General features: G+C 43.0%; 1 protein-coding gene and 1 pseudogene across 4 annotated transcripts in view; one reads left to right on the top strand and one right to left on the bottom strand.

Annotated features, from left to right (window-relative positions):
• Positions 1-624: 624 nt before the first annotated feature.
• On the bottom strand, positions 625-12,378 carry LOC309805308 (ETS domain-containing protein Elk-4-like; annotated as a pseudogene). The gene is made up of 4 exons: positions 12,306-12,378; positions 12,054-12,206; positions 7,769-7,823; positions 625-1,902 (listed from the first exon to the last, which is right to left on the bottom strand). The product of its transcript is annotated as an ETS domain-containing protein Elk-4-like (transcript).
• LOC309804849 (uncharacterized protein) overlaps positions 12,331-19,272 on the top strand; it is a 19,366-nt gene continuing 12,424 nt past the window's right edge. For 2 of the 3 annotated variants that reach the window (XR_014294179.1, XM_082622504.1), the window contains exon 1: positions 12,331-12,406. Coding sequence is in view for 1 of the 3 variants with exons in the window: in XM_082622504.1 (XP_082478630.1) it covers positions 12,404-12,406 (3 nt within the window). In the remaining 2 variants the exon portion in view is untranslated. Of the gene's footprint in view, positions 12,407-13,018; positions 13,108-19,272 lie in introns of all 3 variants that reach the window. The other variant, XR_014294180.1, reaches the window with a different exon arrangement.

Below are 19,272 nucleotides of genomic sequence, written 5' to 3'. Positions count from 1 at the left end.
CCACCCATCCCTCCCCATCCCCACTCATTCGGTACTTAAGCTAAAGAATCCCAGAGCACTTGGCTTTGGTAGGAGGTCTGAATCACTCAGCCCTAGCTGGGTGCCAGGACAAATCTCAGTCAAACCACAGGCTGTGAGGTGTGTGCATTAACTTCTCAGCTGTACATTTTACACTAGAAGGAAATTTATTTTAGATTAGTGTTCCCTGTGTGCCTATAAAACGTTGAAATGTCAACAGCTATAATATATATAAGGCAATTGTATTCCCATTTTCACTGATAGAAGAAAAACAGTAAGTTGTACTTAACATTGGAGTGTACCTGGAAACTCTTCCTGCCCGCCATCCCTAGCTCTACAGAGGGATAACTGACTAATAAAACTGCATTTAAAGATGACAACATGATGATCTGATACACTTATACTGTATAGCATAATTGAAATTTAGGAAGAGAGTGAATCTATTTTTCTGAGGGACTCCTAAATAAGCATTTTAATGGGGAATGGCAGAAATCACAATAGACTATTATCATTGTGGGAGTACCAATTGCGCACCTTAAAAGTATTCTTGTTCGATGTCTGTCTGTTTCTTTATTCCTTGGTTCTCTCATTCCACAAGTGCATAGGTTATTTTTTCTGTAGATCTGGGGAAAATGGGCCAGGGGTGGAAGGTCCATCCAGGCTAGACAGTGAACAGCCCATGACTGTTCAGCACAGAAGGAAACTTGAAAAGTGTTTTAACACCTTGAAGTCTGGCTGGACTTAGGGGAGCAACAGGGCTGAGAATACTCCAAAAGTAGATACTGGAGAGCAAGGGACTCCAAGACAGTAAGATGGGTGTCTGTGAAAATAGTGCTGGCCTAAGAGAAGCTCTAGGGAGAGATGGGCTCTTATTATCGGTGGGCTTGGATCACTACTTGTGATCATGAGGGTTGGTGCCAGCTCTAACCCTTTGGGTTTCTTGGACCTTGATGAATTATTTTATCCTTTTCTGGCAAAGCTGAATCCTGGTCTTTAGCCTCCAGTGACAAGTTCTCTGGAAGTTCCACTGGCTGAGAAGCCACTAATTCCATGTCTGCATCCATGTCTGGGTCCATGTCTGGGTTGGAACTCAGCGGTAGTGAAGGTGTTCTAGGAGGTTCCTAAAAAGGGCAAATGGATGAAGCAGGAGGTGTAGTGGTAAAAGTGGCAGTTGCACTGGATGCAGAAGTTGGTGTTTCTAGGGAAGGCAATTTGGGGGAATATAAACTCTCCAACGCTTGGATAGTTTCCTTGGAAGATGGAGAAATACTTGGGTCAGTTGAATTGGCGGCAGCAAGAGTTTCTGCTGGTGGCTTTTTGGAAGGTGTTACAAATTTTGATAACAGAGGGGATTTTTTTCTCTGCAAATTTCTTAGCTGGATTCTCAACCTTAGAGATCTGAAAAGCTTCCTATTGGAGGAGTTCAAAGACTGAGGGTAAATGAAGAATATAAGCCAAAGTGTCTGTAGTCACTGCAGCTAGGGATCTTGGCACCAGGCTGCGGTGGCTTCTTTTTCCCTCCATTTTCCTCATCTTTGGATCTCTCGCTGCTGACTTCACTGATGCGTAAAGCTTCAGTCTCCCTCAAGCCTGCCCACTGGCATAGGAACCGTGTTCAAAATCTCTGGATGCGAGACAAACTTGTACACAAACTTCTGACCCCTCACGTTTTCAATGATATTCTTCATATAATAGTATCTGAGGGATCAGCTGTGTTTGTCATAATTCATATTAGGCTTGTTCTTTTGAATCCCTCAGAGACGAGCCACCTCTTCTGCCTGCAAATGCTTGAACTCCCCGTCACTACAGGTCCAGCAGATCATGTGACCATTCTGAGGCTCCTTTAGGAGCTGAAGGAGGAACTGCCACAGGGTGATGGCATTGCTAAGAGCAATGAACGAGGCCACTTGCGGGGCTGCCTTAGGGTCTCTGCCTCAAACATGATGCTTCTCTCCACCGGCCACCTCCTAACATTGAGAACTCAAGGACAGTGAGGCAGCCACTGACACCCCCGCGGTGGAGCCAGATATAAGACTTTAATTTATTTAAGAAAATCCTCTTACATAACATTAAACACACAAAAAAACAGCATCACAAATATTTGTAGGCCAAATCAGTTGGAAGTCTCAATCTCAGTTAACAATGTCAATACTCAAGCCCACATCATATATATATGTATAATTTGTAATGGTTACAAAACTGAAGATGAACCATATCCATATTTTATCTTTATGGTGAATCTTTACTGATAATCAAGGAAAGCAGGACTTTCTATATTGCTACCCTCTATTTACTTACACAAGAAAGCAGATCCTGAAACAGTGTTTAAGGTGTATTATGTGGTGGAAATATAAGTGATCAATAGTGACATCTTCATTTACTGAGGCAGACTTTGATATAAGAAGAGGGATGTGATAGGACCATAAAACGTAGAGTTGGAGATATCCTCCCTGAAGGTTAAATCAGGAACTAGGTATTCCAGAATTCATCCGCTTTATGGTTCCATGGTAGAATTCACCAATAGCCTCTCTTGCATGAGATTTGGAAAGCTGATGTGAAGAAGGCATTAGTCAGATTTTTGAGCCATCATACAGATAGAGACAGATATATTGGAGTCAAGGACACCATCTTCCAGCTCATTTTTCAGATTCAGATTCATTTTTCAGATAATTAAGAGTATTCTCAAACCCACCAATGATTTATTTAACTGCCATTTTCACAGAGGTGTAGCTTTCCACTGATGTCTTTATAAGATCCATATGAACAATCCATTGGGATTTAGATTTTTCTGTAAGGCCTTTTGTGTCCAACAGGAAACTATTCAGACTTTACTACTTGGGAATATTCTCTGATTCTCTTCTACTTTATATTCACATAAGTCTTAATTGCCTAGGAAACACCTTATTCTGTCAATAGTGCTAATGAGCATGTTTTCTTTTTAAAAAAAATTGTTTATTTAATTTATTTATTTTTGGCTGTGTTGGGTCTTCGTTGATGTGCGCGGGCTTTCTCTAGTTGAAGCCAGCGGGGACTACTCTTGGTTGCGGGCTTCTTGTTGCTGTGGCTTCTCTTGTTGCTAGGCACGCGGGCTTCAGTAGTTCTGGTGGGCGGGCTCTAGAGCACAGGCTCAGTAGTTGTGGCACATGGGCTTAGTTGCTCTGCAGCATGTGGGATCTTCCCAGACCAGGGCTCGAACCCATGGCCCCTGCATTGGCAGGAAGATTCTTAACCAGTGCGCCACCAGGCAAGTCCCTAAAGCTATTTTTTTTTTTTTTTTTTTGCGGTACGCGGGCCTCTCACTGTTGTGGCCTCTCCCGTTGCGGAGCACAGGCTCCGGACGCGCAGGCTCAGAGGCCATGGCTCACGGGCCCAGCCGATCCGCAGCATGTGGGATCTTCCCAGACTGGGGCACGAACCCGTGTCCCCTGCATCGGCAGGCGGACCCTCAACCACTGCACCACCAGGGAAGCCCAAAGCTAATATTTTTAATGATGAAAGATTGGGTGCTTTCACCTGAAGATAAGGAACACAACAAGGATATCTGGTCTTGCCACTTCTACTTGAGAATGTACTGGAGATTTTAGCCAAAACCGTTATACAAGAAAAGACAATAAAATGCCTAAAGATTGGTTAGGAAGATGTAAAATTATTTCTACTTCCAGATTGGCTATCTTCTATTCAGATAAATGTAATGAATCTAGTTAAAAAAAAACAAAACAAGACAAAATGTATGAGAACTCATTATTGAGTTCAGAAAGGTGATAATATTCAAGATAAAAATATAAATATTAATTGTATTTCTATACACTGTCAATGAATGTTCTTTTTAAAAAAATTTTTATTGGAGTATAGTTGATTTACAATGTTGTGTTAGTATCAGGTGTATAGCAAAGTGAATCAGTTATACATACACATATATCTACTCTTTTTTTGATTCTTTTCCCATATAGGTCATTACAGAGTATTGAGTCGAGTTCCCTGTGGTATATAGTAGGTCCTTATTAGTTATCTGTTTTATATATAGTAGGGTGTATATGTCAATCCCAATCTCCCAGTTTATCCCTTCCCCTCCCAACAATCTTCTAATGAAACTAATACATGCCTTTCTAATAAAATGAAAAGAGAATGAAATCATTGGGAATAAATTTAGCAAAGAAGTACAAAATGAATATTCAGTATGTGTATATTACTACAATTCAAAGTAAAATTTCTAGGGCAAGAGAGTGAAAACAACCCACAGAATGGAAGAAAATTTTGCAATTCATATATCTGAAAAGGAACTTGTATTGAAAATACGTAAAGACCTCATAAGATCATTATAAAAAGTCAAATAGGGCTTCCCTGGTGGCGCAGTGGTTGAGAGTCCGCCTGCCGATGCAGGGGACACGGGTTCTTGCCCCAGTCCAGGAGGATCCCACATGCCGCGGAGCGGCTGGGCCCGTGAGCCATGGCCGCTGAGCCTGCGCGTCCGGAGCCTGTGCTCCACAACGGGAGAGGCCACAACAGTAAGAGGCCCGTGTAACGAAAAAAAAAAATGTGTTTTAAGTTTTGGTTCTCGAAAAGTTTTACAAAATCATGAAAGAAATCACACTGGACTCTACTCAATACTCTGTAATGACCTATATGGGAAAAGAATCTAAAAAAGAGTGGATATATATATATATATATATATATATATATATATATATGTGTGTGTATGTATAACTGATTCACTTTGCTGTACAGCAGAAACTAATACAACATTGTAAATCAACTATACTCCAGTAAAAATTAAAAAAAAAAAGAAATCACCCTGGACAAAAACGCTATGAATGTTAGGAACATGGGAAAGCATTGTGTCTTACCAGTTCTCTTCAAAAACATGAAAGAATTCACATTGGACAGAAACCCTACCAATGTCAGGAATGTGGGAAAGCTTTCATTTCTCTGTCAAGAATTTGAAAGCACATGAGATGGCACAGTGGAGAGAAACCATATAAATGTGAAGAAGGTGGGAAAGCAAAGGTGTGAAAAGATTCACTAGGTAAAACCTCTTGTTTGTAAACAGCTTGGGAAACACTTCAATTGGCCCACATCTTTAGATGTGAAAACTCCCATGAAGAAGTATAAATGTAAGTAACATGAAATAACTTGATGGAATGTAATCCATGCCTAATGTTTCAGAAAACCTTCAGTATGAAAGTTGTTTTTATTTTATTTTGTTTTGTTTTATTTATTTATCTATTTGGTTGCACCGGGTCTTAGTTGCGGCAGGCAGGCTCCTTAGTTGCAGCTCATGGGCTCCTTAGTTGGTCCCTAGTGTGGCTTGCCAGGTTCTTAGTTGCAGCACGTGGGCTCCTTAGTTGCAGCTCCAGGGCTTCTTAGTTGCAGCTTGCCAGCTCCTTAGTTGAAGCATGCATGTGGGATCTAGTTCCCTGACCGGGGCTCGAACCCAGGCTGCCTGCATTGGGAGTGCTGAGTCTTATACACTGCACCACCAGGGAAGTCCCAAGAGTTGTTTTAAAAGTTTATAAATATGTTTTTACTAAGGATCTTTCTTCAGGTGTATCCTTGGATGGTGGGTTTCTACTAATTTGAGAAATGAATATTAATGTGAGTTAATACTGTAAGTTGTGTTTCAACAATGGTACATAATGTTTAAAGCTAGTGATTTTTTTCTTTAATCAGATCATGACATTTTCTGTTTCCATTTTGAAGCTTTTTGGATCCATGGGTAAATAAAAGTGTATTTCTAATATGCAGTTAGGCTTAAATTTTTATAATGTGCTATTCATTCTCTGTTAAAGAGCCACTGAAAATAGCAGTTTGGTGTTTGCTAGGATTTTCCTACTGGTCTTGGGTGACAGTTTCTGGATATCCCTAATCTACTATATATAGTACCTTTTTGACTGAGAAAGATCTTTTTCTGGGGGTGGTGGGTACAGGAGCCTTATTCAGTTCTCCATTCTGTTAAACATTTGGAATAAATTTTAATGTATGGCAAGGTTGTCAAGGAGTACAATTTTATGTAAATTATGTTTTTCCTGTTTGCTTTTTCTTTCCTTCTGCTTGGTATTTGGTGAACAGAATGTGAATTAAGAAGAGAGACTTGTGATAGGACAAAAAATCTAGAGTTGGAGATATCTTGCCTGTGAGTAATGTTAGGGCCTAGGTTTTCCAGAATCCATCCCCTTTGTGGTTCTATGTTAGAATTCACCAACAGCTCACTTGTGCGTGATTTAAAAGCAGATGCAAAGAAGACAATTTTCAGATTTGGGAGCTACCACACTGGGAGAGAGACAGACACATAGGAGGTTTGAGGACACCATCTTCCAGCATATTTTCCAGATTCTGTGCCCTTGTAGTTAATAGTAGCCTCAACACCACCAAATGTTTGGTTTCCAATTTCTTATAAATGCAGTTTTCCCCTGATGTCACCACAAGTTCCAGATCAAAATCTGTCAGTTTGAATTTTTCTATAAGGCCTCCTGTGTCCACTTGGAAAGTAATTCATGTTTCATGGTTGGGAGTACTATCTGATTACCATCTTGTGTAGATTATACCTTTATAATGTCTAATTTGTATAGAAACACCTTATGTTCTTAATAGTGCTGGTGAGTATGTTTTCCTGATTCACCATGACATTCAGAATGGTGCAGCCAAAAACAAGAACATGGGAGTTTGCTTGGGGTATTTTTTTTTAAGTCTATTTTATTTATTTTTTGGTTGTGCTGCGAGGCTTGCAAGATCTTAGTTCCCCAACCAGGGATGGACCCGGGCCCTTGGCAGTGAGAGCTCAGAGTCCTAACCACTGGGCCGCCAGGGAATTCCCTCTCTGCTGCATTGTGAAGAGGTTGCCTCGACCCATTGTTTCACCTTGACCTATTGGCCTTCTGTCAGGAAGGACATCCTCATTTGTGTAAATCAGCATCATTTCCTTCCATCATCATGCATAGATTATTTCCAGCTCTCAAGCCTACTCTGTGCCTGTTTACATGGAAACATCTTTAGAAATCCATGCATATCCCACTCTGGAAAATTTCCTGAGGCAACACCAGTGACTGTGAGTTGAGAGGGCAGTAGAAGCAGTTGGCAGAACCTATGTTATGGGCACATTCCATTGGCCACAGTAATCCTGGCTGTCTCATATTTGTAAAATATGTTTGCTTGCTTGTTCACACAGCACTTCAATTTTTACCGAGTTTGAATGGGGAATCATACGCTCTGGAATTTGTCTGAGTAACAGTTACTCCATTATCGTCTCCCTCCCCACACCCGTTTACCATAAAGGCTTTAGCAGCCTCTGTTTATGCATCCAGGTGTCTCTAAACCACCCATGGTGGACAAGTTATCCAAGGCATTCTTGTACCAGAAACTAGTCTCCTCAGCTGTTACTGCACACAATTAGAGCAGCTCTCCTGGCAGCTGACAGAGTTGTTCTGTAAATGGAGGCCCTCCCATGGCCAGAGTTGAGCCTCCACAGCCAATTTCCCATTTTGCCTTGGGTCATGAATGTAGGACCCCTCAGTTTTGCTAACCAGAGTCTTCCTCATTAAAAAGGCATTGGTACTTGCAGCATAAAGCAAAAATTGGCCCCTCTGTCACATCCCACTTGCTGAAGGAACTGTGTCCCCCCCCCCGCCCCCGAGTTGATGCCTTTTGTTCTGGAGTAGGTCACTTCTTTCTGGACACATGGCCACTTGAGGAGTCACTTGGGATCCCAAGAGAGACCAGGGAGTCCACATACTTTATATACAGTGTGCTGCCACACCTGATGGGGTCCACTGCAGAGATGCTGTGTTCCGTCACTAAATCAGACAGGCCATCTGGGATGAGATGGATTAGCCAAGCATCAGATGGATTAGTCAAACTTCAGGCAATCGTGCTAGCAATAGAGAATTACCTGGCCAAGAATGGAACTCATCTGCACATTGTTACAGATCCTTTGGCCACTGCCAATGATCTAGGTGTACCAACCATAGCTCCTTATCCAAGGTTGCCCCCTTTGCCATTAAGAACTCTGAGAGTAACTTGCCTCACAATATCCAAGTCCAAATCAATGCGAGTCCTTACTCTGCGCATATATTAAACCTCAGTCTGCAGAGGCTCAGTGTTCAGAGTGATAAATTGACTTCTGGGCACACTCTCACCTGGGATCTGATGGTATTAACCTTAGCCCTGTGAGCCCCCGCAATCCATAACCACTTAGAGGCCTTTAACCTCAATGTTAGGCAATATTCATGGGACACCCCTTCTCTGCCATGGCTGCCTTAGTGACTGATGTGAACAAACACCACTGGTAATAAGCTCAACAGACATAGCTTCCCGACCAAGGAAGGGGTCCCTACAGCTGATGGCAAACAGACTTTGTAGGGCCCTTCACCCCCTCTACTGGCTACTTGCTATGCTGACCTTGGTAGATACTCACATACAAAAATTACTTATCCTATCACACATAACCCTTTTGAAACCAAAATGCAATCACTCACCAACATACTGTAAAAATTACTGATATCCACTCAATTCTGAACAACCAGGCTCTTGAAAAAGGCATTCAGTGGCAGTCTTAGGACCCCAATCTACAACCCTCATAGGATGTCCTGATGACTTACTTAAAGCTTGCTTTCTTCTATACATAGGTCTTCCTGCTGTTCAGGGCATTATTCAGATTTAATCCACAGTCTTTGGGGCCAGTTACTTTGTTCTGATCATCAGGCTTACTGTTATCTTACGGGTAGAGCCTCTCTATACTAGACATTTCTGTCAGACTGGTCACTCCTGCAGGTCTTTGGTTTATTGTCATAGTACATCCTGGCCACCACATGTATATCCCACTCCCGGTTCTTCCTCCTAACATCATCCATAGACTGGGTAACCTACATGTCAGTATTTCATTTTGGGCACCCTCCTTCAAACCCCTCTGGCCCATCCAACACAAATGTCCTCTTTTCCTACAGTTTACAATCACAGACTCATCGTCGTTGGAGCCCCTGGCACTGACCTGGGCACACATGATGTCATTCAACAAACATATCATTAATGCCAATCAAGAAATGTCAAAAACTTTCAAAATACATGTAGTAGTCAGCTAATGCCTCAGGTGTTTTCCATGAAGGACAACTCTCTAGTGGACATGGTAGCTGATGACCACTTGGCTTTGCACTATTTATGAGCCAGGGAGGGAGAGTTCTGTTCCCCAGGAGGGCTGCTTGCTGCATGTGGGTGGAATACACTGGCAAGGTGCCACCAGTAACACAAATGAGACAGCAAATTAAAATAAACAACAACAACATTATTGACATATTTGAACAGAATTCCAGAACCATACTGACACACTTTCCGGGATCCCTCAAAATACCCGGGGATAACAGGATTCCAATGTTGTTTTGAAGCTTCATCATCTTAATTATGGTGCTTGTGTCACATGGCTTTTCAATTAATATTCAAATTCATTTCAACGAGATGTGGCAGCATTCAGTCTGTAAACTTAAGGAGTGAAAGAACTGACCTCATTTTTGATATTTGACTCTTAAGGCTTTGGGTATCTGCTCACCTGTCTGGCCTACAGTGCATAACTAAGTTAGGAAGGGTGACATCTGCTCCTTTTCTTTTTTTTTTTTTTTTTTTTTTTTTTTTTGCGGTATGCGGGCCTCTCACTGTTGTGGCCTCCCCCGTTGCGGAGCACAGGCTCCGGACGCGCAGGCCCAGCGGCCATGGCTCACGGGCCCAGCCGCTCCGCGGCATATGGGATCCTCCCAGACCGGGGCACGAACCCGTATCCCCTGCATCGGCAGGCGGACTCTCAACCACTGCGCCACCAGGGAGGCCCTCCTTTTCTTTTTGTGTCAGCAGGTGGGAGGGTCAAAACTTGAAAACCTGTAGCCTCCACTTCTACACACATTAAATAGCCAAGCCATTCTTTACACAAGGCACCTGAACTAGCTTACCCTTGCCCAACTCTCCTTAGAAAGTACCTCTGAGTAATAAGCATCTTTCTATTTTTTTAATTAATTAATTTATTTATTTATTTTTGGCTGCATTGGGTCTTCATTGCGGCGCACAGGCTTTCTCTAGTTGCAGCAAATGGGGGCTACTCTTCTTTGAGGTGAGCGGGCTTCTCCTTGCAGTGGCTTCTCTTGTTGCGGAGCATGGGCTCTAGGTGTGCGGGCTTCAGTAGCTGTGGCATGCAGGCTCAGTAGTTGTGGCTCGTGGGCTCTAGAGCGCAGTCTCAGTTGTTGTAGCACATGGGCTTAGTTACTCCGTGGCATGTGGGATCTTCCTGGACCAGGGCTTGAACCCGTGTCCCCTGCATTGGCAGGCGGATTCTTAACCACTACGCCACCAGGGAAGTCCAACATCTTTCTTTTGATGCACTTGAGAACATCAGTGTTGACATCTGATCCCATTTTGGGTAAGGTGTTAATCCTGCCCCCAAAAGGGCAATGATAAAACAGAAGATAACGCATGGAAAATGTCTTTAGGATGACAAACATGTATTCAGGGTGAGATATTTTAGAACATGAGGAAAGAAATTCAAATACAGAGATCCAAATATGATCACAGAAGAAAAACTTTGAAACCACCTACATGGTCGCTAGCAGAGGAATGAATAAGTGAAATGATAAACAGTCTTATAAAGGAAAAATACAGAGCAGCATAACTGAATGGATAGTTTCTGCTCGTATATGTAAAGAGCTCTGAGAGATCATTGTTATCTTCACAACAAGAAAGAAAAACTAAACAACCTGAAAGGCAACACCTGTTGGTAGATTCATGAAGATTTGAGTACATGGCAATCAATGCTCCCCAAATCAGAGACAGATAAATAGAACTGTCAGTTACCTGGAGGTGAAGCAATTGGAGCCAGTAACCTCTAGAAACATTTAAACTGGTAACTTGAATTTGCTGGAGACACAGATTGGACTAGCTTGAGATTTAAAACATTTAGGGAGTCCAGTCTTAGGGAACCCCCCAAATTTATGAATTTTTCCTACAGGAGCCCAACCAGGTTCTCCTCATGAATGATGGAAAAACACTGCCTCATGCTTCATGCAGGAGTCAGGAAAACCATTTTGATAAGCACACAAAGCATTCTGTTCCCTGTAACTCAGGCTCTCAAAGAAAGTTAACTTGCCAAAACCTTATCTGAAATGGGGCAGAGCAGTCAGACAGCTCCCTGACCCTTCAGGTTTTCTCTGTGTCAAAAGGGAAGGAATGAATACTAAGAACCTGTTCTGAGGTTCATTGTCCAGGGATTCTGTCCTGCCAAAACATTACAGGTTTAATCATAAGAGAACATTTTTCCACACCAGTACCTTCCTACCGTATCAACAGGGCTCAGTATAGAAAGAGTGGATTAAAACAGAGTTTTAAGACACAGACTATTTACCATTGAGTTTCTAGGGATACCCAAACACAGCAGGGGAGATAAATACAAGGAGACTTGTATACAGCATAAGGTATAGTAAAAGGGAAATTTATAAACACCTATATTAAGAAAGAAAGATATCAAATTAACAACCTAAATTTACACCTCAAAAACTAGAAAAAGAACAAGCTAAACCTAAAGTATAAAGTGAGTACTTTTCAAACTACAAAACATGGTGAAAAGAAATTAAGACGAGTATAAATAGAAAACATCCCAATTTCATGGTTCAGAAGAGTTAACATTGCTGAACTGGCACTACTTCACAAAATGATCTGAACATTCAATGTAATACCTATTATAATGCCAGCTATAATCTTTGTAAGAAATTGGCAAGTTGTTTCATAATTTTATATGAGTGGGGAAGAGAAAGGGATGGATGGAAGGTTCAATCCTGTCAAAGGACAAATATTAAAATGGAGCAGACTCTTTATTACAGATGGCGGGGTCACCTTAAGTGTCTTTGTTTCTAAACAAGGGTCACAATTTAGAATGGTCTGACAGACTTAAGCCAAGACCCTGACCCATATAGACGTAAGACCCTATTGTTTCAGTGTCGCCTGATATGGGCCATCTTCCAGTGCTGTACTTACTTTATTCATTTGGGAATTCAGTCAGCATTTCCCTGTACCTCCGCGTTCATAAAGAACTGGGCGAAAACAACACAGGCCGCCGCAAGCCGGAAAGAAGTTCCGTTTAAATGCAAACATCCTTTGCCGGATCAGGTCGCCGCCCACCCGCAGAGTCTGGTTCCGCAGACCTGCATCTTCCTGCCCTGCTGTCACTCAAGCGTGGGGGGCGAGGCCTCTCAAACTGTCCAATCAAGAACCCCGTTGGGGAAAGTGGGTGGGGACACGCACTGCATTGGCGCAAACATCCCTACTCGCCGCTAATCGTCTCTGTGGCTTTGCCGCAGTGTCCCTCACGCTGTGCTTTGCTGCGGTCGTGCGAGTCATAGGAGGGACTCAGGGAAACCTAGAAATGGTAAGTGCGCTGCCCAGCGATGTGGAGACGCGGTGGAGGGTCTGATCGGAACCGGCCCTGGCAGGACCCGGGTCTGACCGCGGTCAACTGTGGGGTATGCGGACCCGAGCTGCGTGTGTCTCCGCTCGGACCTCAGTCCCCTCGGTCTGGCAGCATGGGGGCGGGGCCGGCAGCTGAAACCCCGGGCGTCCTGTCCCGTCACTGTGCGCGGCGACTTGGGCCCTGACCCCAGAGCCTCTCTGGGCAGCTCTGCGCCCTCAGTCTGTCGTCTCCCCGAGACTGTGCGGTGACCACAGGGGGGGTCATCAGGGAACAGTCGTGACTGGGTCTCCGGGGATCGTGCGTGGGAGGAGCTGTGCTCTATGGAGTCCACAGTCTCTCGTTTCACGTCAGCGGGACTCGTTTTCTTCTGAGTTTTACGAGTGTTGTGGTTTTTAGAGCAGTGTTTCAAATTCACAGCTGTTTCCCCAGCCTAGCTCAGGCAATAAAATCTCCTCTCATTCCCAAAGCCAGCTTCACTTTTCCGATTCACAGCATCACTATCAACTATTTGTCCTCTGTGGTGCATTTCAGAGCGACCCAATATTTTAACGGTTTATTCTTTTCCCACAGAGCCATGGATGGCCCTTAAAGATTTATTTATTTTTTTAATCTGTGGATGTTTTACATGAGAAGAAAGACGAATAACCACACGGAATCATGTACATTGTATGAAAACCTTGTGCCTCTCCCCCAGAATCCTTACAGGACACATACATCCTATGGGAAGTCCTTTGGGTGGAGTTTATTTTTGTGGAAACTGTCAGCACTGCCTCTCCCTGGGTTTGTAACTTTAAAGAGATTTACTGACTTGGTCTGCATTTTTCAATAAAGGAAAAACGTATTTAATCAATAGAGCTATAAGGACAGTATAAAATAGTTCCAAACAAGCAAGAAAGAGGTGACTGAGAGAAGATAAAATATTCTTGTATTACATTACATTTGTTAAGAATTTTGGTTCCACTCTTTCTTTCCCTGAACGTGTGTAGTAAGTTTCTGAGGTCTGTGTTTACTTTTGGATATTTTCAAATGAAATTGCAGGGCTTAGACCAAAAGTGTTCAAGTATAGTTAATTATTTACAAATGAATTTCTTGCCATGGAAATAATAATTAACTGACATCTTTTATTCTGGATGGAGTAGATATTTGGGGTTTTCTGCTTGAACTACTAAAGTGCCTTACCATTTTCTTTCTTCCTTCCCACATGAACATTGGATTTAAGTTATTCTGCTGTATTGTTCAAAAACTGGCTTTGTGTCATTTAAAATCTCAGGGATCCAAAGCAAGTCCAGGGAGGGTAGAGGCCTGTGGTCAGTGAGCTTCACTAAGGCCCCCTTGAGGTTGGAAAGGGAAGTACTGCGAAACCTAGTTGGTTCTTCCTGGGAAGCCTTACCCTTGCAGGTGTCCTCCGTGTTTGCATCCACCACAGAAGGAAACTTTATAGTGAGAGAAGATGCAGGGCTTTGGAAAGCTGGCGGTGCACCTGCACGTGGGGGTGGGGATGATGCCTTTTTTAGGTTGTAGTTGTAGTTCCGTAGGCCTAGACACTTTTAGACAGAGTGTTTGAGTTTTGCATCCACGGTGTACATGCAATTAGTGTAATTTGCACACACTGAGAGTCTGTGAAGATCAGGTGTTCTGTCTCATGGACAGAAGGTTTATGAATTGGGGAGTTCCTTTGGGTCAGAGCCTTAAACTGAATCAGGCTGAGAGTTTCCTGACTTGTGACAAGAGAAGCCTGGGGGAGGGAGTACTTCCATGCTTACAGGAGAGGGGAGGACGTGTAGAGCTCCCAGAGATCATTCGTGTGGCTGCTCACCTGTCCCTACCCTCCTTCACCAGGGACTGACCCACTCTAGGGGTTCCATCTCAACCTGGAGTGTTTAGACACCAAGTCTGGAATATGTTCAACTTTCTGAAAATGGGGTTTTCTTCTGAATTTGAGGGAAGCAGCCTGCTTATCTGTTTTTATTTCAGTATTTGGATTCTTTTATCCTAAATATTGCAGCCCTTTAACTCTAGTTTGCACCAGCACTTGGGATTTTAAAATGTAAGTTGATCGAGAGGTATGATGTAAGGCAAGAAAATTGTGGAACCAAATAGGATTTTTATTACATTTAGGCAAGAGAACCTCAAGATGTGAGATGGGCATATTTAAGTTCTCAGGTGCTTTTTCCATTTTTAGGTCAATGTATGTGCCTGTCCCTAGAGAAATTTGACATTTAAAAGGCTATTATACTATTCCTAAGGTAAATGAATTCCTGTTTTAATGGATGTGAGGAAAAAAAACAATTGAATTTCTATTTTCACCGATACGAGGAAAGTCCTCAAAGCCTCTGTAAATATTTGAAATTCTTAGTTTACTTCAGCTCTTACTTTGCAAGTCCTAGTGTATTAGAGTATGCCATTCATTCCTGAAAACATCACCAGTGTGAAATATAGTGGAAGGACAAACTGTAAGGCCCTAGTCCCTTTCATTAGAAAGGGATATGTAAATTATTTACATTCTGCAGTCTTGTACACCTTACTGTTTAAAGGATTAAGTCTTGGTGTGGTTTCCTATGTAGAAAAGTTAAAATTAAATTAATTTTTAAATGTAAAAGTTAATATAAAATAATTATTAAGCATAGCAAAATATGGCATATAAAATTTTTTCTCCTTCTTTTCAATAAATAATTTATGGGAAGGTTAAAAAAATCCCTAAGGTAGGAAACTAACTTAAGACAACTCCCTGCCCACATATCCCACTCCACTTCTGTGCAAAGAACCAGTTTTGATTACTTCCATCATCCTGCTAGTGTTTCTTTATATAAAACCAAGTCATTGTGAATGCACATTTTTCTTCTGTTTGTTCTTGGGTGGGGTGGTGGGGATCCACATATTTGATGTTTGACTACTGAAAACTTAAGCCTCACCCCTCCCTTTTCCCCTAGCGCTTCTTACCTGGACAGGCTGATAAGAAAGCCTGGAAGCTCCTGCTCCATGAGCTGCTGTTTGTTGGGGTATCCTCCTGTGCGCTGTGCTGCCCTGTGGGGCACTGTTGATCCCAGCAACCCTGGGTTCTATATACAGAGGATTCTGAATTGGCAGTTTCTATAATTCTTTGTCCTTTGGAAGCAGGAGTATGGGAATGGGGCCCTCCTTATAGTGTTTCTGGTTGGATGTCTTGAGTGTAACCCATCTATGTGTTTGGAGTGAAGATGTGTCTGAGGCTGGTGTCTCCCCAACTTTAGGAGGGGTCTTAGTGTTACCAAGTTCAAGCTCATACTGCTCACTGTGTTACCCAAAAACTGGGTTCACCTCTTGGTGGGTGTTGAGCCAATAGACACAACCAAGCCAAAGATCGGGAGAAGGAAGGATTTATTATTACTTGCAGCAAGTAAGGAGAACACTGGGGATCTTTCCCAAAGCATTGTCACCCTGAACAACAAATTGGGGAAGTTTTAAGCTAAGGGTACATGCATGTTCATGAAGGGGATTTAGCAGAGGAGAATTCAGCATAAAATTGGGGCAAAGGTCGACAGAGTTCAAGCTTTGGTTTATGAAGTCAGGAGGCTCAACATCATCATTCCATCCTCCACCTGGGTGGGGGCCTTAGTTCCTGCAGAAGTCAAAGATATATTATTTTGTATATATATCTATATCCCTTGAGGAGGAACTAGGACTCTGCTGTATCACTGCACTATTGTTTGACTACTTTTTATCTGTTCTTTCATTCCTTTGTTCCTTAAGTTCATTGATTACTGAGACCTGTTCAAGGGCAAGCATTGTGGCCAGGCTTAGATCACAAAATGGCTTAGGCCAGAAATGGCTTCTCTTATGTCAAGAAAGCCAGGGTTCTCTTTCACTGAGGTTCCCCTAACTTACCTGCTTACAGCTGCATGACAGACCAATAAAATGAGAGGTGAGGTGTTGGGGCAAGAGTAGCGACTTTATTCTGAAAGTCAGCAAACCGAGAAGGTGGACTAACTTCCTAAAGAACCATCTTAATTCAGAAAAGAATTTAGGTTTTTTTTATGCTAGGAGGAGAAGTGAGACGGCGGTTTTTCATCTTCTTGTGGCATTTTCCCAGGAGGCAGGAGGTCCCAGCTCCTAAGTCACCCTTATCTGTAGATACCATCTAGCCCTGGAAAACAACTAGTCAAAAGCGCTGTTATTTTTAGGAAATAGGGTTTGGTTAATGATTATCATGCTGTGGGGGATGAAGGTTAGGAGGACAAAGTAAAATACTTTAGTGCATTCTGTGAAGTTAGTACAGCTTAATCAGGTCAGTTAATAAAATATAGAAGGCCTGGGAATTCTCTGGTGGTCCAGTGGTTAGGACTCGGTGCTTTCACCGCTGTGACCCAGGTTCAGTCCCTGGTCGGGAAGCTAAGATACTGGAAGCTGAGTGGGTCGGCAAAGAGGGGGGAAAAAATATATATATATATACACACACACGCGTGCGTGTGTAAAAGGACTTTTGTAACAAGGCAAGAGAGCAAATAGCCCCTGTTACATTAGGGTGTTATGAATACGATTATACCCTGTGAATGAGGTGAGCCTAGGGGTTACTTCTTAAAGAGCAGTTATTTCAAAGAGAAAGAAAGAGAAGAGAGGGAAGGGAGCCAGTAGTTGGTGGACTGAGTATATACTCTCCAAATACCAGAGGGCTCATCAGCAGCACCTCTGCTGCAGCTGCTTCTCCCTCTACTGCAACAAAGATCCTGACCCTCTGAGTATTAGGGGCGACACCATAACCTCACTGTGACACAGCAAAGGAATTAGCTTTAACTGATTTAAGCTTGGGTTACTTAAATTATATGTCATGGAGGAAGAGACATGATACATCTTCACCTGGTTATCCTCAGGGAACCTCAGCAGCCTTGCCATTTCACAGTCTCTGCAGGTAGGATCTGCACTGCATGCACTTTGCTCCAGGAACACAGGTATGACATCACACTAACGACGTCCTCCTCTGAGGATATTTGTTTCACACTCATTCAGAACTAGTATTGGAATGGGAGCTCATACGAAGTGGATGGGCCATTGACCCACGCATAAGATAAGACCCTCATGCCTTGGTCAAGTTCCTGAAAATTCTTTGATAATCAGATGGCTGCTTCCACACAAGATCTGCTGGGTCCTTTTGGTGTGGGGAGGCAACGTTTTCCTTGTTTACTAATTTTACTTGAGCCCATATTTGCTATTCCTTGGAAATTTGCCCACCTTGAGGTCACCCCTACCACGACTGTGTTTAAATTGCCGTACAACAGCCATACATAACACTAACTCGTGTTAGAGTCCTCTTAGCCTCCTTCACTGTAGAGTTTTTAGTGACCTTTCATACCTCCTGGAGTTCCCACAATGGCCTTAAATTGTCCATAGGCTTCTGATGGAAGAAACTGCCCTGTGCCTCACACTTTTGCCATTAGAGCTGCAGTGACTGTCACACACTGAGCTCTCTTGAAAATAAAGGGTCTCAGGGCTTCCCTGGTGGTGCAGTGGTTAAGAATCCGCCTGCCAATGCAAGGGATACGGGTTCGAGCCCTGGCCTGGGAAGATCCCACATGCCGCAGAGTAACTAAGCCTGTGTGCCACAATTACTGAGCCTGTGCTCTAGAGCCTGGGCACCACAACTACTGAAGCCCGTGCGCCTAGAGCCCGTGCTCCCAACAAGAGAAGCCAGCGCAATGAGAAGCCCACGCACCACAACGAAGAGTAGTCCCCGCTTGCCGCAACCAGAGAAAGCCTGCGCATAGCAACGAGGACCCAAGGCAGCCAAAAAGAAAAAAAAAAAAGAAAAGAAAGGGTCTCATAAGCACTGAGCTTGTGACCCTCTGCTGAGCTGCCCATTGTGCTTTTGACCCTAGAACTAGCACCCCATCGGGTTGGGATGCCTAGCAGCACCACCGTGTGCAATGATGGAGCAAAACCTGTCCTGGTTTATGCCTCCTGCAGGAGGGTGGCCTGTTCTCTCTTCAGTACATTAAAGGATGCTGTGGTCTTGGAAGAGGTCACTACTCCCCCACATGGAGACTTCCCTTGGGAGTTTCTTGGGATTAACTGAATGCATAGCTCTGGGGTGTGCATAGACGTTAAGGATGACAATATGCATTCGTGCATGATGAGCTCAGTGGAGAGTTGCTGCTCTTCATCTCTTGTGATATCCCTGATAAATGACCAAACCACACGGCTAACCAAACATCAGAGAGTCATCTTGATACTGGCCAAACATTGGCCCCATCTACATGTATTCACAGCCTTTTGGACGATGTCTAAGAATTGCCCCTTTGTATTAAAAGAAATGTTGGGATCTCTTGATTTAGAGATACCCAAAATAGAATTCAGGGTTATTCTCATCTGTACATATACTAGGTCCACAATATAGGGACTCACCAGGACACTCTTATCCATGTTGGAGTCCCAGACATGACTGGTAGTAACCGTGGCACTTCTCAGAAAATACAGTGCTGCTCTCCAACATGATATTCAGTTGAAGTTTCACTTCCGTTAACAGGTCTCAGGCTCATGGAGCACCATACTGGCTTATTGAAATAAGTTCAAAAGAGTTGTATGAAAGGTGTCCCGTTTTGGTCATCAGTCATCAGGGGTGAATTGCAATGAGTCTGTCTTCAACTTTTTTTTTTTTCTAATTCACTTCAGTTTTCTTTTAGAGCAATTTTAGGCTTACAGAAAAAGAAAAATAGAGAGTAGAGAGAGTTCCCACATAACCAGTCTGCATCCACACAGTTTACACTATTTTTAAATCTTGTGTGTGGAACATTTGTTAAAATTGTTCAGTGAATGTTGATACGTTAAAGTATACAGTTTACAGTAGCATTGAC

Source organism: Mesoplodon mirus, assembly GCF_964341445.2.
Source record: "Mesoplodon mirus genome assembly, chromosome: 5".
In the NCBI taxonomy this organism is placed as follows: Eukaryota; Metazoa; Chordata; class Mammalia; order Artiodactyla; family Ziphiidae; genus Mesoplodon; species Mesoplodon mirus.
The sequence above is the reverse complement of the archived record's forward strand: the minus strand, read 5'-3'. Positions and strand labels throughout refer to the sequence as shown.